Source organism: Vicugna pacos, chromosome 4, assembly GCF_048564905.1.
Source record: "Vicugna pacos chromosome 4, VicPac4, whole genome shotgun sequence".
Lineage (NCBI taxonomy): Eukaryota > Metazoa > Chordata > Mammalia > Artiodactyla > Camelidae > Vicugna > Vicugna pacos.
Window position 1 is genome coordinate 48226441 of NC_132990.1, and position 23654 is coordinate 48250094.

The 23654-nt window shown below is 50.8% G+C and overlaps 1 protein-coding gene and 1 long non-coding RNA gene across 3 annotated transcripts; one reads left to right on the forward strand and one right to left on the reverse strand.

The window, feature by feature from the left end:
- The first annotated feature begins 2740 nt into the window (after positions 1–2740).
- Positions 2741–19386, forward strand: GLIPR2 (GLI pathogenesis related 2). Of its 2 annotated transcripts, XM_006204118.4 has the most exons (5): positions 2801–2957; positions 11124–11232; positions 11570–11673; positions 13589–13666; positions 18784–19386. In XM_006204118.4, exons 1-5 carry the CDS (start codon positions 2945–2947, stop codon positions 18942–18944), a joined length of 465 nt encoding a protein of 154 aa, XP_006204180.1. In that variant the 5' UTR covers positions 2801–2944; the 3' UTR covers positions 18945–19386. The 2 variants fall into 2 exon arrangements, with proteins under 2 accessions (XP_015094479.1, XP_006204180.1); XM_015238993.3 differs by lacking the exons at positions 11570–11673; positions 13589–13666 and having other exon boundaries at positions 2741–2957.
- Positions 15741–22667, reverse strand: LOC140696080 (uncharacterized). The gene is made up of 2 exons (XR_012072082.1): positions 22474–22667; positions 15741–16158 (listed from the first exon to the last, which is right to left on the reverse strand). It is a non-coding gene; the product is annotated as an uncharacterized lncRNA (long non-coding RNA).
- Positions 22668–23654: the final 987 nt, after the last annotated feature.

The window sequence follows — 23654 nt, forward strand, 5'->3', positions numbered from 1 at the left end:
ATCACATGGCTGGGAAGGAACAGAGCAGGGATATTTTGAACTTAGGTCTAATTCAAAGATATGATCATATTTATTATCCTGTATATTTTCCTCTAAGTACAGCTTTGGCTGCATCCCATATATGTCCTAACAACAATAATAAAGAGAGCATAACCCAATAAAATAAGGGGATTTTCTGCCAATGTTTTTCTCTCCCACACTTTTCTAGTTGCCATGGCTTCTACCCATGGAGCTGTTACAATGAATTTTTTTATTCCAAAAAACTGTTCAAGACCCAAAGCCTGACTTAAAGCATTTAGGTATTTTAAACCATAGTTTAAGGAAGAATTCATAGTAATGTAGGACTTTAGACACTGAGAGGCCTTAATCATAGAGTGTAGAACATTCTGGGAAAACATTTAGGACAGAAACAAAATTCCCCCTTCTGAAAAGGGAGATACGGTTGACATCTGCTGGTTTTTGGCTGCTCAGTGTGTGGAAGTCTTTGAGTGTAAAAGATTTTGAATCTAACTATGGAAGCTGAAGAGAGGCAGACATTCCTCTGTTCTCTTTCTGAAAGCTTGTGTGAAGGCATGTGATCCAGGCTCAGCCAAACAGGTGCTCCTGCCCAAGAATCTCTGAGTCTTGAGGAGCTGACCCAGAGGTGTAGAGAGGGGCTGGAAAAGATTCTGGATTGCTTGAATATTTATCCCCAAGAGACTGAAGTAAATGTGGCTGAATATCCATCAATATGCAAGTTTACATTTTCTACCATCAGTGGAATTTGGACTTGATCTATATATACAGAGAAACAGTTACCTTTTTACAAATCTAAACTGTGAGTGTTACACACTCGAAAATAAGTGATGTTTAAAGAGTGCTTTTAAGTATTGTCTCATTTAATTTAAAAAAATCCTCTAAGATCAGTGTTACTGTCTTTGTTTCAAGCACCTGGATCAGAATCACAGTCGATGGGCAGCAGAGAAAGAACATGAACTTGGGCCACATGACTTCAAGTCCATGCCCCAGGCTCTTAAGTGAGTATTCCAATTGCCATTCATCTATGAACACCTGTTTTGATTTCACCTTTCAATGCTCTAGAAAAGATTTCTTTTTAATAGTAACCTATAATGGAAAAGAATCTGAAAAAGTGAATCACTTGGTTATACATCAGAAACACTGTAAATCAACTATACTTCAATTTAAAAATAAAATTAAAAATAAATATGGCCATACAAAACCAAAAAATTCTAAATAGTTCAAAATTTTTTAGTTAATCTTTTGTTAAATTTTAGTTTTATTGCGCTGTGTTCAGAAAATTTGAACAGTTTCTACTTTAGGGATTTATCATGGTTTACTTTAAAGGCCTAATATTTGGTCAACTTTTATATTTGTTCCATAGAAATCTGAATAATGTTATCAAATGTAAATGGTCTTAACGCAAATTAAAAGGCGGATATTATCAGCCTAGATGAAAAGAAAGACTCAACTACATCTTATCAACTACAAGCTGGTCACTTTCAATGTAAAGCAGCAGCAATATTAAAATTAAAGAATGGAGTGGTGGTAAACATTTCTACAGTGCTTAATATTTGTCAAGAACATTCTAAGTACTTTACATGTATTAGTTCATTTATCCTCACAACCACCCTACGAGGGAGATACTAGTACTACTATCCCCATTTTACAGAGAAGACTGAGAATACTGAGTCAGTTAACTTGTCCAAAGTCACATTTGTCCAAAGTCACAGGAAGTGTATTTGCCTGACTTAGGGGAGGAAGTGAAGAGGGCAGTGCCCAGCCTTGCTGTTGCCCTGTTGGATATTTGAAGCCTTTGGTGTTACAAATTCTACCCTTATAATAGCAAGTCAGTTTACTTCAGTGCCCATTTATTGAAAGGTCTTCAAATTAGCTTCCTTCAATTAGGGTTTACTGAGCCCCTTCCCCAGTAAGGAGTTACTCTGGGGCGCCTCACCCAGGTGACCCAGGCTATGTCTTTATGCAAGTGCTCTTCTCACACAGGAGTGGGTCTGGAAGTTGAAGGGACCTACATACGCTGAAGAACTTGAATGGGCACAGAGGGGCCAGCAGCCCCAGCTGCTGAGGGAACAGCCTGAGAAAGGCAAGGAGGTGGGGTATCTCAAAGCATGTTTGGGGAATATCAAAAAGTCTAGTTTGACTGGAGCATGGGATGAAATTAGGGAGTTGAGAAGACAGGTCTGGAGCCAGACTTAAGGAGGGGGGGATTTGGCTTGGCGTGACAGGGACAAGAGGACAGGTCAGAGCGGCTGGAAGGAGCCTCCTTGGAATGGCCACGCAGGAGGGTTGGGAAGTACCCAATTCCAACCTGAGCTTGCCCCAGAGGGTGTGTGCTGGGGAGAGGATGGAAATGTCATTCGGAGCCCGATGTCACTAGGAAGGGGAAGGTGGCACACTCGGGGCTTTAGGTATTTGTGGGGGTCAAGCCGTGGCGGGAGAGCATCAACTCCTAGCGACGCGGGTCCAAGCCATCCCTCGCACCCCTACAGTAAGCCCCGCGGTCCCCGCAGCATCAGCCGCTGAGCATCTACCGGGAACCGGGTAGGAGGCGTGGGGTTCCCTCTACACCCCTATTCCGCGTCCTGAGGTAGGCAACTCGGGCCAGAGATCCGGGAGGCCCCGGGCTCCCTGTCTGCCCCTGGAGAGCCCTGAGCGGTCGTTGGGGTTCCCTTGCGGAGCAAGTTCTCCGGAGTCGGGCGGGAAGGCTCGCGGAGCGTGGGGCGCGTGGTGCCTCCTCCAGGCAGCCGGCGGGGTGACCCCAGGCGCCTCCTCCTGCAGCTGCCGCTGCCTTATAAGGCGGGGGCCGGGCCGCGCCGGGGGAGGGGTTGCGGCCGCCCTGCCTCCTCGTCGGCTCTCGGAGAGGCTCGGGGCCGGGAGTACAGCGCAGCGCAGCGCAGCAGGAGCCAAGCAGCGCGCGGAGCGGGCCATGGGCAAGTCAGGTGAGCCCTCCGGGCCAGCAGGGCCGGGGTGCTGGGATGGCTCGGGAGTCCGGGGTTCCGGGACTCTGGCCGTCACCCTTCCTGCGGGGGGCTGGATCCCCGGGGAGCAGGTAGACCACCTCCTCGGTGGGTACGTGGCGCTGCAGGACCACTAGTTGCGGGATGGAGGGGCGCACGGTGCAAAGCGCCAGGAGGCGCAGCGCGGGCAGTTTCCGGGGCAGCCAGGAAGCCGGGTGGCCGTCAGGCCACCGGGAGAGAGGGAGGGAAGGCGAGACCGCGGGAGGGTCCTCCAGTCTGCGAGCCAGAGATTGCGTCAGGGAGGGCTGCCAGGCGCTGATGGGATTAGCGCTCAGCGTCCGGCCAAGGCGTGGCTTTTGCTTTGTTTCAGGACAGAGTTAGAGTTGGAAAAAGCCACCAAACTGTGACAGCATCTCTTGCTGTAAAGCAGCTTGCCCCGACCAACCCTCCTAAAGACAGTTCTGAGCATCCTTTTCTTCTGTCGTCGCTCCTCCTCCCGAGTGCCCACTCTGTGCCAGGCTTTCTGCCGGGGTACACACTCTGGCTTCCCCTTTACTGACCTGTCGTGGCCCATCCTCACCCGAGTGACTGTCCCTGTGAATTCTCTGAAATGCAGATCTCCTCCTGCATTCCCTAACACCTTCCATCCCATTGTCCGTAGGTGAAAGAGTATACACTCTTCAGCCCCACCGTGGGGCCCTCTGGGAGCTGATCTTCACCCCTTCCCTCCCCTTGCACTCAGCTCTCCCGAGGCTGGAACCCTGCACCCTTCCCCTGGATTCCCTTCCCCAGCACCCCACCCACTTCTCTGAAGTTGAAAATTCTCCCCATCCTTCTTGGCTGAACTCCTGGGCTGGGAGCCTGTCCCTGATTTCCCTACCTACTGTATTCTTTGTTGCAGCCCTCCCAGCAGTCAGGTTGGGACTCTAGACCCGTGTCCCACGGACTCCCCACTTCTGGCAGCCAGGAGCCATGTCTATCTTAGCATAGTTCATGCCTCTCAGGAGGCTTTTAATGAAGAGCTGTTGAACAGAGTTCAAAAGTCCTGCTTCATGGGAAGTTCAGGTTGTCAGCCTCAGATAGGTAAGGCTGGGTCCATTCTTGAATATGTTCTCAAGAATTGGACTTATGACTTCCCAGTGTTGAGAGTCAGTGGCTTTCCCTGGCATTGGTCCTAACCTGCCTTATCTACAGTGACAGGCCTGGCTTTCCACCATGGCTCTGCTAATCACTTGCTGTGTGATCTTGAGCAAAGCCCTTTCCTTCTCTGAACCTCAGTTTCCCCATCTGTACAACGAGGATGGTCCATTTCATCCCCAGGATCCTCCACAGTATGGAAAGCTGACATAAGGAGTTGTCATGTAATTAAAGAATAGGATGATAAGTGGCATGACAGGTATGAGAGGGCATCTTGAGATCTTTAATTGGGAAATTCCTTTCTCTATAGATTAGGAGAAAATCCACAAATTCTCTAAAGTTACATTTTAATCAATTGCTTCTGACTTCTTCCCTAAGAAGCAGCTTTCCAGAACTGCTGGCTGCCCATTCTTCTCTCTGTTCATTCATCCCTCTCTCCTTCCCTCTATTCCTCCCTCCACCCTTTCCTCCCTCCCTCTCGTCCTTTCATTCCACCATCTATCAGCTCTGTACCAAGCTGTGGACCCAGAGCTATGTAGGGGGTGGCCCCTGTCCTCAGGGTTGTTCATTTGGATTGTAAAATGAATCATAAAGCTGATTGGGGGGATAGACAGGCACCACATGGGTCTAGCAAGGGGTGGAAAGTGACCCAAGCCAGGAAACAGGTGTAGATGAAGAACAGTGGGAGCTCAGGAGAGGGGAAATCTCTGCCCAAGGGGCCCACTGAAGGCTCCTGAAGGACATGGTCAGATCCCAGAGTGTTTTGGAAGTTTGAACTTTCTCTGAGACACCTAGGGTGTCATTGAAAGGCATCTATCTACAAAATGCAGGGCCAGAGCTGTACCAGGGTGGAGGGCAGATCAGATGGGGAGAGGCTGGAGGTGGGGTCAAGGAGAGGCTGCTGGTTACTCAGGCGAGAGGACAGAGGTATCTAAGGGATTGGGGAGGAAGCGGGGATGAATTTTCTAGATGGTATCCTCAAGCAGACTTGGTGACTAACTTGTAATGAATAAGAAGGAAAGCTCAGCAGTGTGAATCTGGGGCAGGAAGGTGGTGACACCCTCTAGGACTGGAGATGCAGAGTCCAGCAGGATGGTGGTGGAAGGCAGGTTAGAGCTGGTTCAGGCAGTGGCTACCTCCCCTCCTACCCAGGGACCTTCCAGGATGCTGGCCCATAGCCACATGCATTTTATTTGTCTCCCCCCAAGACTCTGAGCCTCCTGGATGGTTTCTGATTCCCCTAAGGATCTCCAAGAGAAAGTGACTTTTCTGGGTGACACAGGCCCAACCTTGACATTCCAGGTCACGAGCCTGAGGCTGTCTGTGGCCACAGGACAGGCAGGGGCTTTATGTGTTTCCCTAAAGGGGCTTTATGTGGTTCCCTAAAGACTTTCTTAAGGAGCCCACCTCTTCTGGACCTCATTGCTATAGAGGAGCCCATCTCTTTTTAATCTTTAACTTCAGATACACCCCAGAGCTGTTGGAGTAGTGGGCATTGCTAGGAAAGTGTCACATAACCAACACAGCTTAAATTCTAGAAGTCACTAGGCCCAGAGACTCCTAGGTCTTGCTCCTGGCCCTGGTCTTCCTGCTGGGCTTCAGTTTGCAGCTAAGCAGAGAAAGGCAGTGAATGGCCCGGAGCTCAGTGGCAGCCTCTAGTCCCTAGTAATAGTGATTACCAGTTATTCAGGTCCTACTGTGTGCCAGGCTTGGAGCTGATATTTCATATATGTTACCAACTTTTGTAACAGCCCTGCAAGGCACTTTTTATCAGTTTTATAGATTTACAGAGGCTGAGTACCTTGGCCAAGCTTATACCTGATCAGTAAGTGGACGAACTGGGATTTGCACCCAGCGCTCTGACTTCCCAGCCGTGCGCTGACCCCTCCACCACACCAACCACTTGTCATCCTGCCTCTCTCAGCCTGGACTCCAGCTGTACGGACGTCTACACACCCTCTAATTATCTCTAAGAATCTTATTGTCCCTCGACCCACATCTCCCACCCCCAGAGATTTTCAGAGCAGAAAGACCTGCGGGGAACAACTAATCCAGAAATTTTCTCCCGAGCAGGCCCTCACACCTCTGCAGGGCCAAGTCAGTCCCAGCAGTTCTGTTTTCATCTGTTGATTCTAAACAAAGTGTCAAAGAACGGGTTTCCCTGCGTTGAAGATGTTTGAAAACCACAAGTGTCACCCTTCCTTTTCACGTAGATGGGGAAGCAGGGCCCGGAGGGACAGGGATGTGCTCAGTGCTGGCGGGCGGGGCAGGCTGGAGGACAGAGGCCTCTCTGCTGGAGGGGCTGGTGCTCTCCCTGCCCTGGCTCCTCAGCCCTTACTATTGTCCATCGCAAAGGGGCGGCCTGGGGTGAATACTCTGGGACAGCCTTGTCATTCTTGGCTTTGGGAGAGAAAGATGTTATGTAAGGTGGAAAGCATGTGAGATCTGGGGCAAGGGAGGGACATTCTTAGATCTGGCACTAAGGTGGACTCACTGTGTGACCTCGGGCAATTCACATGTTCTCCCAAAGACCAAAGTTCCCTCTTCTGTAATGAGGAGAATCCCGTTCTCCCCAGTCTGGTGCAAACATCTCATTCATTTGTTCCTGTGCTCACTTACTCACTCAGTAAATATCTGAGCTCAGAGGTACTAAAAGAGGTCATCAGAGATCAAGTTAAATACCAGCAGCCCTTCTCCCATTAAAAACAGGGAGGGGATCGTTAAAGCAGTATTTCTGAGGCCAGAGGCTCTAAGGTTTCTGCCCAACAGAAATGTTAGTAATGTTAGTAAGTATAGTTGACACATAGTAACTGTTCACTTTGTTCCAGATCTGTTCTAAAGCATTTACATAGATTCATTAATTTAGTTCTCACAACAACCCTGTGAGGTAGATACTGTTATCCTCATTTTGAACAGGGAGGAAATGAGGCACAGAGTGATTGAGCAACTTGTCCACGATCACACAGTTAGTAAAAGGCAGAGCTGGGATTTGCCTCTTGAATTTCCTGGAACCCAGGCTGAAAGAGTTACCCATCTGGAACTCATTTTTTTAAATCAACTTTTTATTCTTCCTTCCTGATAAACTAGCAAAACCAGATTTGCCCCAAAGGCTTTCTAGGCTCTTGCCAGGGGACAGAAGGGGTCTGTCCATAATTCCTGCTCTGGCTTCTGACGGCCCTGGGCCTCTTTGGTGGGGAGTCTGGAGAGGGCAGAGAAATGAGTCAGCTGGGCTCTGGGAGGCCTCCGAGGAGGTGGAGGAGAGGACAACTGATGCTGAGGGTGGAGCCTGTCCCGGCCAACAGCCTTGCAGGAGGAGGGGCACTGACCTCCTCAGAGTCTCTATTCAACAGTTAGAAGCTTGGGCCCTAAAGGACCTTCCAGAGCCCTCAGGTCAGCCCCACCCAAGATGCCTGCTCCCTCCCTTGGCCTGTTGGCTTCCCAGGCAGCCCCTTACACCTTCAGCAGCCCCAGATCTGCCTGGAACTTCTTCTCCAGCCCCTGATTTTCCTCTGCAGCCCCTCAGGCAGGTCTGATAAAAGCCTTGGCACAGAGGAGGCTCTTGAGAAATCTGTTCTTTTCTCCTCTTCCTTCCTCCTTTTCTCTCCCCTCAGAGATTTGAAGGCAGCTGCCAACCCCACTGGGCCTGATCCTCCTCCTAGGTCCGGTGGCCCCACTGTCTCTCCTCCCTGATTTCCTCTGTCTCATGACCCTTGTGGGGTGGGGTTAAGGGCAGAGTTACTCTCCTTGAGGACCTACCTACTCCTGGACCAGTTGTGGGAATGTGGGCAGGTTACATCCTTCTTGCGTCTCAGTTTCCTCATCCAAAAAATGGGTACAGTAGTGGAAGCTCCCACAAAGTTGGTGAGAAGTAAATGAGATCACTCACAGGCCTGGCACCCAGAAATGGTTGGCCAGCAAGCACAAGAAAGGACCTCCCTCACTCCAGGCTGGCACCCTGAGGCTGTGTGACCTCTCTGAGCCTCAGTCTCCCCCCCATACAAAACAAGGGCATAATCCCTCCCTTCCCCCATCATGGGGTGGCTCTGAGGGCTCTCCCTGCATAATGCGGGGTTGGGTGGGTTTTCTTTGACTTTTTCTGTACGTTTATCTGTGTTCTTGGCTTTTTCTGCAAAAGGGGTGTGCCTCTTGCTGGGTGTGGTCACCAGTGTTATCTGGCCTCCCTGAGGCTGAGGCCCTGCTCGAGGAACCACCTGGGCTGGGAGACTGGCTGCTGTGGTGGGAGGGGACTCCTGGGCCAGCCAGAGGTGTGGTTGTGGAGCCCCCAGGCCTCTCAGCCAGGGCTGGGGAGAGAGGGCTCCCCTCCAGACCCCTGAACCTTGGTCCAGGGCACTGGCCCTGCTGGGGACAATGCCCAGCTTCAGCTTCTGGGCCCCGAGCTTAGGTTTGGTGCAGGAACTTTCACTTTTGCTTCTCTACTTGTGTAGTGACCTAGTTTTCAGCAGCCGTGTATGTCTCTGCCAAGGAGACAGCAGGGCCTGAGTTCTCCAGGGTCCAGTGCATCCTAACCCTGCACTCAGGGCTGCCTTTAAAGTAGCTTCACCATAGCAACTCACCATTCCCCTTATCTCCACCTCGTCCTCACAGCCCCAGGATACACCAGATCCCTTCCACCATGGCCCTTTCCTCACCTTTACCTCCTCATCACCTCCTCCAGGGAGCCTTCCCTGATACATCTGAGGTCACCAAAAGCCTGAAGACTTAAGGCAGTAGCTCCGCCTTCTGCCTTGGGCCCAGTTATCTTCACCTGGTTTCTTCCTCATGCTTTTGTTAACAGCATCTCCCTATCTGGTAACCTGTCAACCCAGACCTGCCACATCCTGACATTCAGCATCCCCCTCCTATCCCTGTCCCTGCCCCACTCCATGTTACTGTGACCGACCTCATTGGTTTGCCCCTCCAGGGCCCAGAGTGTTTGAGTCCCGACCACTCCCTGTTCAATTTCTCCGAAACCCCTTGGAAAGCTTGGCCACCACTGGCATGACCTGCAGTTCCCTTTCCTCTCCTGGGTCAGTGTCTAGCTCAGAGCTCCTGAGGGCAAGGCCTGGGTCTTCTTCCCTCATGACCCTTGGTGGCCCACTGGGATTTGATTTGAAGGCCCAGGAGACATGGGGGATCTCTATGAAGGAGGAGGAGGTGATGCCCTGCTGGGCCATCTCCTTGGCCTCTGGGGGAAAAGACAACAGAAGAGAGCGTCAGCTGGGGAAGGTGAGCTGGGGCAGCGGAAGGAGGGGTGCTTCTTTCATCATCTGGTTTCTACTCTCCTGCCCAGGCCAGTCCTCAGGGACAGGCTCCTGTCAGAGGAGACTAGCTAGGGTGAAGGACCCTCTGTGGCCCTCTCTCATAACTTACCCAGCTCACCTTCGTTTCCATGGGAGGAACTCCAGGTTCCTAAGGCTGGCACTCAGTGCCTTCACCATCTTAGCCTGGCCAGCCCCTGTCCAGACATCTGTGGGTCCTCAAATCAGGGATCACCTTCCTGATCCCCCAGACCATGTTAGGCTACTTTTCTCCAAGTTCCTCTTGACCTGTGCTCACCTGCACCTTGGCCCTGTCACACTGTTGGCTAATGTCTGTTTACAAGGCTGTCTCCCTTCTGTGTGTGAGCTTTGAGGGCAGGGCATGGCTGATTTGTCTCTGGACCCCCAGCCTACAATATGGGAGCTGGCCCAGAGGAGGCACACACAGAGCTGATGAACAGATGGATGGATTGGGATTGGATGGATGATAGATGGCTGGTTGGATGCTGCTGCTTAGATGATGAATCAATAGATGGATAGATGAGTGATGGAGGATGTGGGAAGGAGGGGAGGTTCCATTTTGGAATTGATATGACTTCTGTCCACCACTGACCTGGCCTCCCCTTGTGTTGAGCTGCACCCCACAGGCCTACAAGGCCTGTACTCGCCCAGCTTTAAGACCAAAGAAAGAACCTGGAATCAGTGACAGGGACATCAGTGGTTTAATGGACAGGGGGAGCTTACATGTCTGAAGCAAGGTCCTAGAGCAACACCCCACCATGTGCAGTGGACAGTGGGCAGTCTTCCCTCCCAGAAACAGGGGGAGATTACCAGTTGTAGTGGGATTTGACATCAGGTTAGCTCATTGGTTACCAGGGAAATCAGCAGAGGGGCACACCCCTCACTACCTCTTTAATAAGAAAAATCACTAGCTGGGGCCTGGGGCAAGTATGTAGGAAGGGAAGTCATGTGAGTAGGTATAGGTGAAGCAGGCGTCGGGTGAGCAGGGGATGTACAGAGAGCAAGAGAACAGCCATCTTGAGTGGCCTGACCATACATTCACTTGGCTTCACCACTTCTTCTCTCCCTACTCCAGCCCCCTTGGCCTTGCCCTTTCTGGGGTTGTAACCCAGTTGGACACAGCCTCCACCTCTCCCTTCACTGCCCTCCTGAGCCTAGCTAATCACAGCACCGCCCCCCCCAACCCCGGTTCTTTCCCACCCTCCTCCTCACTCCACATCCCGATGCTGTCTTCCCCTAGTCTTCTTCTCTTCATCTGTCCTTCCGTCTTCCTGTTTCCCCAGCCCAGTGCAGGCACCCCTCCACCCCAGCCAGGCCTGCTCTCTCTGGGCTCCCACCTCCAGCCCTTCCCAGTCCTCACCACCATTCACCATAGATCTGGTCTGAGAGACCCAGTGTCCTTCAAACTTTTCTTTCAGAAGTCCTGCTACTCCTTGGCCAGCCCCCAACATCTGCTCTAACCCCTAGCCCATCCCCCATGCAGCAGTCAGCAGGCTCCTTCAGAAACAGATCTCCTCAGCTCACTCCCCTGCTCCCATTCAGTCGCTTCCCAATGTCTTGGATAAAGACCCAAATCCCTGACATGCCCCATCGGGGCCTCATAATCCAGAGGGGACGGATGTGCAGAGATGTGTGGCCTGAGGTATGAGCTGGGCTTTGCTCTGAAGCCTGCCGGCCAACTTTCAATGGATCTTTTCTGGGCACTGAGATGTTCATTTTGAAACCACTGCAGCTTCCAAGCAGTTTAATAACGAGGTCCTGAAGGCCCACAACGAGTACCGGCAGCAGCATGGGGTCCCCCCGCTGAAACTCTGCAAGAAGCTCAATCAGGAAGCTCAGCAGTGAGTCCCCCCAGCACCCCGTGCTGCTGCAGCTGCTGCAGCCATGGATGGGCTCTGGGTGGTTGGAAGGACCTGGGTTGTGGGGGTGGATACAGCCAGGCTTGAATAACCCCTCTGCCACTTACTTACCTAGGCAGGTCCCTTTGTTCCTCTGAGCCTCGGTTTGCTCATCTGTAAAATGGGGGTGCAGGGTGCTCAGAAGAGATGCAGGTGTGATACTTCCGATTGCCTCAGCAAGCGCAGGGTGGGGAAGCAAGCTGGGCCCCACTAGTTTAGGGCTCCTACTTGGGGGGCTTCCGTGGGCTGTACTCTAAGGAAATACCACGGATTCTGGCAGGTATTCAGAGGCTCTGGCCAGCACAAGGATCCTCAAGCACAGCCCGGAGTCCAGTCGTGGCCAGTGTGGGGAGAACCTGGCGTGGGCATCCTACGATCAGACAGGTGCGTCATTTCTCAGCTCTCCTCCCCACTGCCTGACCCCGGCCTAGGATATCCTCCATTCAAATCCTTCTGGCCCCAGAGCCCTGCCTTCCGTGGTGTAGCTGGGATGCAGCCACAGGCCCAGAAAGGGAAAAGAACCCCAGAGCTTTCCTTTGTCTGCTCCCAGGGGCTGACTGCATTTCACCACAAGGCCTCTGATGGCCGGCTCAGGGCCAGGCCTGTGCTGGGTGCCAGGGACTCAGAGATGAGTCAGACTGCCTGAACCCCCCTCCCCGCCCAACTCCACTTTCAGAAGAGCTCCCAGCTGAGGCATGGGGGTGGGGGTGACAGTTTCTGTGCAGTCTCAGAATGACCCTGGCGGCACCAAAGCATCTCCAGCTACAGAAGAATGTTACTTTCATCATGGTTTTCTAAAAATTTTTACAATGCTGGTGGATTAACATTTTTCATGAGAAAAAAGTCCATAGAGCTTTTTCCATGTTGGGAAAAAAAAAAAGTAATAATGGGAAAGACAATTCCTCATCCAAGGTCGCAGCCTGGAATGGTGATCCCACACTGACCAAACATTCTTGAACTTCCTGGCTCTGATAGAGCTGTCGTGGCTTTTCAGGAAAAATGCTGGAGAGAGCTACCTCACACTCTGAAGCTTTCTCCAAACCCCTGCAGGAGAAAGGCTGCTCCCTCCCTGGCTTCACATTCCTGGGAGTTCCCTGGGGAGGCCCTGGGAGTCCTCTTGGTTTCCCCAGCAGTGTTCCTTCAGGAGTGGTATGCGCATGCTCCTGGAGAAGGCAGGAGTCCGGGGCCTGCAACTCCTCCCCAGGCTCAGACTGTGGGCCTTGGTGGGCCCAGGGAGAAGGGAGAGGGGCCGGAAAGAGCCAGCAGGAGATGTGGTTTCATCCCAGTCTTGCGCTGGCTCTCTGTGGCGCCTTGAGCAAATCTGCTACCCTTGTGGCCCCAGTTTCCCCATCTCTACAGAGAGGGGCTTGGGTAGACGGCCTCTAAGGCAGTGGTTCCCCACCCTGGCTCCACCCTGGGATCATCTGTGGAGCTTTTAAAAACTACTAATGCCTAGATCTCTCCTCCAGAGACACCAATAGTCTGTGGCAGGCCCCAGGCATCAGTCATTTTGAAAAGCTCCCCAGGTGGGGCCAATGTGTAGCCACTGTTCTCGAAGGCCCTGATACTCAAAGTGTGGTCCATGGACCAACAGCAGCAGCAGCAGCAGCAGCACCTGAGAACTTGTTAGAAATACAGAGTCATATGTTCCACCCTAGATCTACTACAGTCAGAATCTGCATTTTCACAAGAGCCCCAGGTGATATTGTGCACTCATTGAAGTTCGAGACTTACTATTCTGAGGTGCGAGGCTCTTAGTTCTGTCCCTGAGATCAGCAGTTCTCAGGCAAATGCTGCGGGTTTTCTCCTTTTAACACCTGCTGGGCCAGTGGCTGCTTCAGGTGAGGACCCTTCTGCCTGCAGTGGAGACCCTGACCCACCAGCCCAATCACCTTTCCCCCTGTGGATTTTTCCAGAGCCCGACTTGGGATGAGATGAGGGCAGATTCTCCCAGAAACCCAGAACATCATTAGAAGCCATTGGAGTATGTTGCATTCAACCCTCTTGTACAGAGGCCCAGAGAGGGGAAGGCCTTGCCCAGGATTACACAGCAAATTAGTGGCAGGGTGGGGACACACATGCAGGTTCCCTGACCCCAGGCCAGGGCTCTTCCCAACCCCCCAAAAAGCCTTCTCTTCAGCCTGGATTTGCTCACAGGCAGGAGTCCCCATTTCAGCTCGTAGGTGTTTTATCAGACATCTAAGTGAATGGGTGGTTTGGGGTTGACGGGAGAAGATGGAAGGAAGAAGGAGTTGGTTGATTTTGCTGCTGAGTTTTAAACAGTGTCTTTTCCATACAGGAAAGGAAGTGGCTGATAGATGGTACAGTGAAATCAAGAACTACAACTTCCAGCAGCCTGGTTTCACCTCCGGGACAGGTGAGAGACGTGGTCACATCAGTGACCTGGCCCTGGGCTGGGTTGCTGTTTGGGTCTGGCTTCAGAGAGAAACTAACCCTCTGAAAATTAATCATTTCCCTTCTGTCTTGTCTCTTTGATATTTCCCCAAAGGGCAAAACTCTCTTCCCCTACCCCATCTCCCAACACACCCACACCCCTCTTCATCCAAAAGCACCCGAGCCACTGACTCCTGCCCCACCACTCAAAGCTCTTCAGGTGACTGGAGTGTGTCATGAGGAGGCTGTGAATTTTAAAAGCCTTCTTCCCCGAGGAGTTGCCTCAGCACTTTTAACCGATCATCTTGCTTCTGGTCTTGCTCCCCAGCAGCCAGAACATTCTAAGACCCTCTCTGCCCAGGCTGCTCTCCTGATTCAACTGCCATTGTCTTCCTGGGGCCACCGAGAAAAGGGCCAAGCTGTTCGCTCTACTCCTGATCTTAACTCTCACCTCCCTCCACACCCCCGCATCCTTCCTCCCTGCGCCCTACTCCTCATGGCCTCCCAGACTGCTCCTTTCACCTTATGCCCTAGCTGGCAGTTCAGGCGAGCTTGGAGGGCAGAAAGCCAGGATCTGGTCTCAGCTCTGGACTATCAGTTATGTGAACTTGGATCAACTCCCTGTCCTTTCCTGTCCCCGAGGGAGAGGGACAAGGTGGTGGTTTCTCCAGGACATTCTGAGAGCTGATACTTAGATGCAGGGAGGAGCCAGCTGTGGGACCAACCAGCCTTTCCCTTAGGCCTCCACGGTGAGCAGTAAACATTTGGCTTACTAAAGCCCCAGGCAGCGGCTCCGAGCTCTGGGCTCCCTCTTGCTCCTCTCCAGGCCTCACCTGGCTTCTGTCTTTCCTCAGAATCAACTCAGACTCACCCAGGGCCCAGGGTTGGAAAGGGCTGTGAGTTTCTCTGACCAGAAGGTGCCAGGGAAACTGAAAAGGGGATTGTCTGCCCACCCCCATTCCTCTACCCAACCCATCCCACCCATGGGTGGAGCACCTATGTCCTCCCACCCTCTGGAGGATTCTTCAGAAGCAGGAAGTGACTGCTCTCAGGGCCAGTCACCATTTCCTGTGGTTTGTGCTCATCCTTTTGGGCAGGGGTTCTTGCAACCGTGTGGGCAGGACTATGGGGCAGAGGTGGAAGCATCTGCCCGGGCGTCTCTCCTCTCAGCCCTGCGGGGCAGGACAAGAAGGCTGCCATCAGGCCCTGAGTGAGAACTACTGCTTCTATGGCAGTTAGATCTGAGAGGTGAGGGAGGGAACAGTGTCAGCCTCCTACCGGTGATTAAGGATGTATAGGCAGAACCTGATCTTTTCATAAAGACCACTGACCAGAAGACGCTTTATTTCATAGCATCAGGATCTGTTTTCTCATGAGTAAGATTCTCTGGCAATTGGACATGGGTCAGAGCAAGTAATTAGCATTGTTTGTGTGTGCATGATACTTGACAGTCAAAAGCATCTCCACAGAAACAGCCATGTAACCCTGCAACACCATTTGAAGGTGGGGCTTTATTTCACCCTTTTTGCAGAGGAGGAAACTGAGGCCCAGAAAGGGGAAGAGACTTCTTTTTACCTTCTACTCTCAATCCAGCTCCAAGGTGGGACTCTCTCAAGTATCATAGCTGGGAACGGGACTCAACTTTCCATGATCGCTGACCACCTGTCCCACTTATTGCCCCACATCTCCCACCCCTAAAGAGGAAACCCCTAGAACAGCCAGCCCCTATGCCATCCCAGGTGCTAATGTGCAATGCCTGGGATCACACAGAGCCTGGTCCTCAGACAGGAGCACAGCTTTGAGTGGTGGTATAAGAGGGGCTTTCACGACCCTTAAAGATGCTCAGGTGCATCCCCCAGGCATCAGCTTATCCCAGAGCTGCTGCCTGCTGCACCAGGTTTCCGGGATTCCCTGACCTGAGTCCATGTTGTAGGTGAAAAGGTCTTTGAAACATCCTATAATCCATCTCCACCCCAACCCTCACCCAGGGTGACGTCTTGTGATGAAGGACACAGTTCCATGCTATGTGCTGAGTACAGGGAAGCAACTTCTTGCAGTTCCTTTGATATGGTCTCTTTTAATGAGTAGGTTTGTTTGTTTGTTTATTCTGAATAAGTAATACTTTTATGTGACATGAAATTTGCAAGCTGTATAAGGTGAAAAATCTTCCTTCCATCCCTGGCCTCCAGCACTTTCCCTCCCAACCAGTAAGACAAGTTTCTTGTGGTTCATTCTGGAGTTGTTCTGAACCAGCATTTGTGTAAATATCCTCTTTCTCCCTTTTTTATACCCTGGTGTCAGATGATCTGATTCACACTTGCTTTATTCACCCAGCAGATTGGCAGAGATTGTTGCACATCAATACAGAAAGAGATTTCTCTTTCTTACCTATTATCCTCTTGCAAGGACTTAGTGTATTTTTCAAATGTATATTATAGGAAGTGTGGGTCCACAGCAGGAAAGAGGATGTGAAACCTTTAGGAAAAAAAGAAAAAGAAGGAAGCTGTTAGTCATTTAGAATTGGAAACCAGTGTGTCTGATGGTTGCTAAGGAAGTTGTGTCCTTTAATTCATCTCTAAATACCCAGACTTAATTAGCTCTGTGCAAACAGAAACCTCCCCAGTCAGAAGAAAGATTACTTGGTCGCATCTGTTTTGAAAAGTCTTCCCCAGGCACTCAGGCTGCTGGTGCACACGTGCTGTTTGTAATCATTTTCTTAGCAACCAAGGAATAAATGGCAGCTCTTCCTTGTCTGGTGACAGAGTAGGTGGGTCAATGGCCAAAGCACGTGGTCCCTTGGAGAAAAGGCTTGAGCCTTAATGAAATGACAGCCTGTAGAAACAGTGACACCTGACAAAGCTGCTGAAAGCCTAGAGATGTTAGAGAAGTAACTCAACAGTGTCAGGACGAAGGGTGAATTGGAAAGTAGTGTTTCTTCTGTTCTGAGGTGGAAATTAGAGCTTATTGCACAACAGTTAACATGAGTTTAAGGATAAGTGGTGAGGATGCATAATTGTATGTAGTGTTTGCTTTCTTTTAATTTTTGCTTTGATTGTATCACACCAATCCTACTGATTAGTGTTTCTGTTTGGTTATTTTCATAAAGAATCTAGTAACCTCAAATCTTTTACAGATGTAGACAAAGAAACTATATGTAAATTTCATAATTATAAAATAGAGTTCATCTATAGGGGAAATACACAATTTATGTCTATGTGTCTTCAGCAGTAAAGGTGGCGAGGATGAACTCCTGCTCTCTACTCCCAGGAGATGAGAATTTATGGTCATTGAGCAAAGAGTACATTACAGCATCAACTCTTTGACCCCAAAGCAGAAGGGAAATCAGAAGCTAAGCTATGTTAGCAGCTTGAAAAGTCCAGGGAGTGAGGGGCAGGCAGGCTGAACAGTAGGAGAATGATGCCAGGGAGCTTTGGCAAGCCACAGAAGTGTCTGGAGGGTCAGCTTGAAAAGGAGCTGGGCTGTTTCGCTCAGAGCAGAGGAAATTGAAGGAGGCTGTAACTTATCAGGGTCTCAAAGAGCACAAAATATGGAAGGCCTGCACTTCCAATGAGAGCAGAGCCCCATCCAAGATGGTTCTTCCATATGCCTTTCATCCATTCCATTCATTCCTTCAATAAAGGTTTACTTTACACTTTCCATGTGTCAGGTTTTGCCAAGGTTCTGAGTATACTTTGGTGAGTGAATCAGTTTGGTTCCCACCCATATGGGGCTCATAGCCTAGCAAAGGAGCCAAGCAATTAGAAGTAATCAAACAAATATATCATTGCAAACAGTAAGAATGCTATGAGGGGAAAAACAGGAAGCAATAAGACTGTCTTGGGAGGGAGGTGTTCAGGAAATAAGAGTGATTATGAAAATGTTACTCTCTGAACAAGTGATATTTGGGCTGAGACCTAAGGGATGAGAAAACATTGGTCATTAGAAGGGTGTTGCACCCAGTGACCAGTGCGTGCAAGGGCTTCATAGTGGGAAGTAATTGGATATGTTCAAGGAATGGAAAGGAGGCCATTGGGCCAAAGCATTCACTTTCATTTTAGGTACTACTGGAAGCAATGCAAGGATTTTTAAGCAGAAAAGTAAACAGATATGATTTATGTCTCAAAATGATCACGCTGGCTACGTCAGTGGAAAGTGAATTGAGGAGGCAAGGGTGGATGCTGGAGAACTAGTCAGAGGCTATTGCAATGGTCCAAATGAGAAAAGTTTGTGGTTGGGGCCAAGGTTTTGAGAGTGGATGGACTTGAGATGTATTTTGGAGTTAGATTCTTCAGGATTAATGATGGGTTGTGGTGGGGGAAATGCGGGGGTACCGTTCATGGAAATGGGAGGGACCAAAATCAAGAGTGAGGTTAAATTTGAGATGCCCATGACTCATCCAAGTGGAAATGTCAAGTAAGTAGTTGTGTTTGGAACACAGGAGAAATTTGGGCTGGGGAAAGACATTTGAGAGCCAGGGAAAGATGAAATTGCCTGAAGAGTACAAGAAAAGAAGAGAGAGCCAAGGATTGAGCCTTGAGAAATGCAGGTCTTCCAGCCTTCACAAGTGAGATGGAAGAGGAGGAGGAAGAGGCAGTGACATGGGAGGAAAGCTAAGACAGGGTGGCATCACGGAAACGAAAAGGAGAGAGTGCTTTGAAAAGGGGAGGCGTCGACTACATTCATGTTCCTGAGATGTCAAGTAAGATGAAGACAAAAAGCAAACATTGTTGAGGAACATGCAGACCGTTGGTGACCTTGAAGAGTGCAGTTTGGCGGAGGGAGAGGCAGGTGCCAGGTAAGGTGATATCCTAATTGTTAGGGTCACTGGGTTTTGCCATGACCTCTGGGAAACCGTGAAACCTTGGAGCATCAGAAAGTGATGAGGTGAGTAGGGGCTGTATGGCTGATTGAAAGGATCTGATGCTTCAGAAAATCAGGCAGCCAATATGTTTTGGGTCTCCTTCCTCTGCTTGGTGGTTGAAGACCAGGCTTCCCTCAGCCTGGCAAGATGGTGCAGGGATTCAAGCGTCCCTTGAAACATCCTTCTCCAGGCTCTGCTAACCAACCTATTTCTCTCTCCCCCTGCCTGTTCCCCTACAGGACACTTCACAGCCATGGTGTGGAAGAATACAAAGAAGATGGGAGTGGGGAAGGCATCTGCAAGTGACGGGTCCTCCTTCGTGGTGGCCAGATACTTCCCAGCGGGGAATGTCGTCAACCAGGGCTTCTTTGAAGAAAATGTCCTGCCTCCAAAAAAGTAATTTGTCCAATGTAATGGGAAGGTGGCAGACTTAAGAACGTGGCTATGAAGTGCCTAGAACAACAAAAACTCAGCCGTGTGTCTGTCCCTGTGGGTGTATGTGCTTGCGTGTGTGATGCTGTGAGAGTCTCTTGCTCACACACTTAGACCATTCTGCATGAGTTCATGCTTATCAAAGAAGTGAGCATATGAAGCCTTTACCCTGAGGGTTCCCTAGACCACAATTATTTGGACATTGGGGGAAAAAAATCAATTTCTAAACTTTATTTTTTAAGCAAACTTCTTTTGTACCTTTCTTACTTACAATATCCATCCCTGGCCTTTCTGTATTCCGAATGTTTGTGATGCTGAGAAAGTGAAGTTCATTTTATGTGACCTTCATGCATTGTAATCTACTTTTGGTAGATATTTAAGAATATTAAACCATCATTTAAATGTGACACAAAATACAGTTTTAAACACATAAACATAACACATAAAAATAAAGCAGCTTCCATTAGAAACACGGGGTAGGCAGGGGCTCTATTTCACAGATTTGTTGCGATTTCTCAGTTATAAGACATGATGTCATCTGCATGCCTCCTGGAATTCTCTAATGGGATTGCCAAAGAACAAATGGAGAAAAAAGCTTTACTTCCTTGCATTTTTCTACCTTCTACTACCCCTTGTCCACCACCTGCCTTTTTCCTTAAAACCCTCTGGCATTTCAGAGTTCAATCAATATGCACCCCCTGCCACCACCATCTTGGTTTCTAGGGAGCTGGGCTTGGCCTGAAAGTCACCCATCCCCCACGGGTGGCCCAGGGCCTGTTCTGGGAGAAAGCCCCTCACACTGCCTGGGCTCTTGGCCAAGCAGCCTTGGACGATGAAGTCAGTGAGTGTGGGGATGAGGGTGAGCTCACTCAGGGCCCCAGAGGAAGCCCTCCAGCCTCTGCCCTCCCCCACCCTTCTGCACAGGGTGGGAGCCCAGGCCTGGCAGCTGTGGCTGCAGCTGTGCTGTTGCTCCCTCCAGGAATGTGTGACAGGCCCAAATGTTCCAGAGAGATAGCCCAGGCAGGCTTAGAGTTGCTAATTTACTTCTGTGTTTTGCCTCACACTATGCAGTCCCCTTGACTAACAGTTTCAAATGGGCCACGTGGGAGGGACCCACCCAGGTGCCAAGCTGGGTGTCCCTGCAGGTGGTGAGAGCAGCAGGCCAGTCTGTGAAATATGCTTCCTGAAGGTCTGTTTCACTGTGAACACAGTCTCATGCTGTGCCCTTCATTTCATCCAGAGATATTAACTAAGATGACAATAAAATCTTTTTTCTTTGTGTAATATCTTACTCCCATGTGATTCATGCCCATTCTTAGTGACAAAGGTAATTCACAACTCTGAGTTCCCATCTTAGGTAACTCAAGATTCTGAATACCTCCAGTCTATCCGCTGTACACTGTGTTCCTTAGGTGGCATGTTTTGTTTCATTTTTTAATTTGTGTGTGTGTGTGTATATATATGTATTATATATATATTAGGTGGTCATGTTTCGAACCATGTGACCCACTATCACACAGCTGACTGGACTAGAGTGGACACGTGACCCCAGGACAGCCAATCCCTGGGCTGGCCATGGACCAGGACTTTGAGCTAAGAAATGGGGAGAGAATTTACCAGTGGAACTGAAAAAATTAAGGATACCATGAGTTTGAATTAAAGCCATGGCAAGCCAAAGCTATAACATGGCAACCCCGGTTATGAGTTGGAAATACATAGGCATGAGAAAGCCAGTTGTTAGAGACATAAAACAGGTGGAAATACTGAAAGACCGTTCCTGACCTTTCTAGTTCCAGGCCAAATGTGTATCTTTAAAACATGACCTGCATTTTCTTCAGGGCTTCCCAACAAATTGCTGTATCAAGTGATGGCCCCCAGAAGGTTAGAATATTAGAGTCGCCTCCTCTAGGGAGTCTTCATGAGTAGAAAACGGAGACCTAGGCAGGAAGCTGAGGATGGGTGGAGCAGAACCCGGCTGAGGGCCTTGGGCTGAGGCACTATTCTGGCCACACCTGGGCAGCTACCACGAACGACACAAACTTAATGACCAGTCATTGAACTTCCTGGTGGTTTCCAGAGACACCCTCTACCCAATACCCACACATACATAACCAGGTGGTGGATGCTGGCAGGCAGCCAGACTCTAGGGTAGAGTCTGTTTCCTGAGTTGACTAGGGTAAGGAAAAAGCTGACCAGAGGAGCTTTCCAGGCTGAAGACAAGCCAGACAACAAAGCTGGCTGAGTGGGTGGGCACAAATTAACTTCTTTAATGGGTTTCCCACAAGTTCAACAAGAGCTGGAGACAAACCAGACTGCCAGCTCTCCCTTGCAGCCAGAGGGCAGAGGAAGGAGTCAGGAACCCTGGCTCCCAGCCCTTGCTCTGTGCACTGAGTTGAACAAGCCCCTTCCCCTCTCTGGGCCCCAGTCTGTCCAGCTGTACAAGATCTGGCACGTGGTGTTAAGTCTACTGGATCCTCTCAGGTCTCCATGACACCCCCTAGGCCCAACTTTTTTACTGGAAGGAAGCATCTGATGAGAGACCTTCCCACCCTGGTGTTCTGGGGCTTGAAACAAAAACAAAGGGGCATGGCCACCACCTCTACCAAAGTGGGTGTAGGGGCCAAGGACTGTTGTGAGGCACCGGGACCTGACCCACCCATCCCCTACTCTGGGTGGGCAGGCCTGGAGGCCAATGGGGAGTGACAAGTGTCTGGCATCACCCTGGGGAGACCTCATCCTCCTCTGCCAAAGTCACTGCTGCCTCTTGCCTTGCCCCTCCTCTCCAGCGATCAGGGCTGGAGAAGCAATTAAAGCTCAATTATCTTCACAGGGAGAGACTGGACCAGGTGGAACTCACCTAAGCCACACAGTCCGCCGAGGGGCTGAAATCCAAGCCTCCTTCCCAAGGGGAAAACAGAAGGTCTTAGCCTTGTGCAAACAAGTACCTCAAGAGACTGAGTGCCTTATCCCATTCCAGCATCAAGGTGAACAAACTCATCATTAAAAAGGTAGGAACTCATAAATTTCAAATTACCAAATCCCCAAGTAAAGAAGCTAGGTCTGGAAGGAAAGGGTGAGGGAGAGAGACAGTGAATAATAGAACTTGACTACAGCAGGGAGGGTAAGAGCTGTCAAGCTCACATTCCCAAGGCTCCAGCGACACTGAGTTTTCCTCGTAGGGGCGCCAAGGACGGCCTGAGGGTCAGGAGTGGGGCTTAGGACCCAGGTTGGAGGGGATCGGGGGCTCGGCCCGAGCCCAGGTGCTCTCTGTGTGCCCTCGCCAATGCCTCCAGGATCTGTGTTTTCCCCCCTCCTGGGAGCCCGCCGAAGGCTGGTCCAGGTGGGGCCCGCAGGAGCCGGCCCTCCTCCGTGGGAGGCTCTGGCTGGTCTTCATCCCCTCCCGGGCACAGACGCGCCACGGGAACTCGGGGAGCCCTATGCCCGCTGGGAGGAGGGGAGTGCGGCGGACGTCCGAGCCGTGCCCACGAGCACCCCACCTGGCGGGGCTCCGAGGGGGACGCCCCGAGTCTGGATGGCTCCTCTCTGGCTGCCTGGCCGTGCGCCTGCCGTCTGGGGTTCAGTACCCCCGTCTGTAAAATGGGCACAGGTGTGTTTGTGGCTCTCGTCTGAGGCCCAGCCACGGGAATCCCCGGGTCTGCGGACGATCTGTGCCCCGTGGCGGCCGCGCGGCTCTCCTCCCCAGGCCCCGGGCGGGGCGGGGCGGGGCGGGGCGGGGCGGGGCCGGGGGCGGGGAGGGGGCGGGGCGCCGGCTCGCAGGCCGGAGATGACCCTTCAGCCCCACCGCGTGGCCGCGGGAAGCGCAGGGAGCCAGCCCGGAGGGGATGCGGGATCCCAAACTTCCCAAAGACCACGAAGGTGGAAGGGAGCAACCAGGAACGCCAGCGCTTGGAGAACTCATGTAATACGAAATTAACGGTAGTTCGCATTTATTGGACGTGTGTTATGAGCCCCACGGTGCTTAACACTCTCTAGTCGTTTTCTCTTGTAAACTCTTAATAATCTTTGAAGCAGGCACTATTATCATTCCCATCTCACAGAGGAGGAAACAGGTTTAGATAGAATGAGCCACTTTTCCGAGTCCATACTTGATGGAGAGCACTGACCCATCACAGATCCCAACATCTTACAATCTAGAGACTTGGAAATGTGAAATGTCCTAGTTTGTGGTGGAACTTAAATAATCAGGGCTTTGGAGGCCCTCCCATGCCCCAGTGGGAGGCTAACTCCTGCCTCTCTGCCCCAGTGCTTGGCCTCCACCTCTCCCTCTAATTTATAAAACCCGTAGCCACAAAGGGCGGAAGCCAAAGGACAGAGCTTTTCTTCTCTGATACCCCGGAGCCTTGGCAGAGAAAGGTGCCCTGGGGCTTGAGAATTAGAGACAGGAAAGCTGAGTAGTTAGTTAAAAGCATCCTAGAAGGGTAGGGGAAAGGCCTATGTTACAGAAGGCCTGAGTTCCAGGCCCTGCTCTACTCTGGCTGGCTATGTGATCTTGGATAAATCTCTTCTCTTCTCTGGGCCTCAGTTTCCCTCCTGTACAATGGACATTCTTTTAGATGATCTAATAATCCCTTCCCCCAGCCTCCCTAACCCTCCCATCCTCCCTGCCCAAAATGGCTCTGACATTCCAGAAGCAGCCCTGAACTGAGGCTGAAAGTCT

What these genes read in the sequence shown, in the direction of transcription:
- GLIPR2 (XM_006204118.4), top strand. An exon ending in CTCAATCAGGAAGCTCAGCA is followed by an intron (nt 11,233 to 11,569) that starts GTGAGTCCCCCC and finishes GGATTCTGGCAG; the next exon opens with GTATTCAGAGGCTCTGGCCA. An exon ending in GGCATCCTACGATCAGACAG is followed by an intron (nt 11,674 to 13,588) that starts GTGCGTCATTTC and finishes TTTTCCATACAG; the next exon opens with GAAAGGAAGTGGCTGATAGA.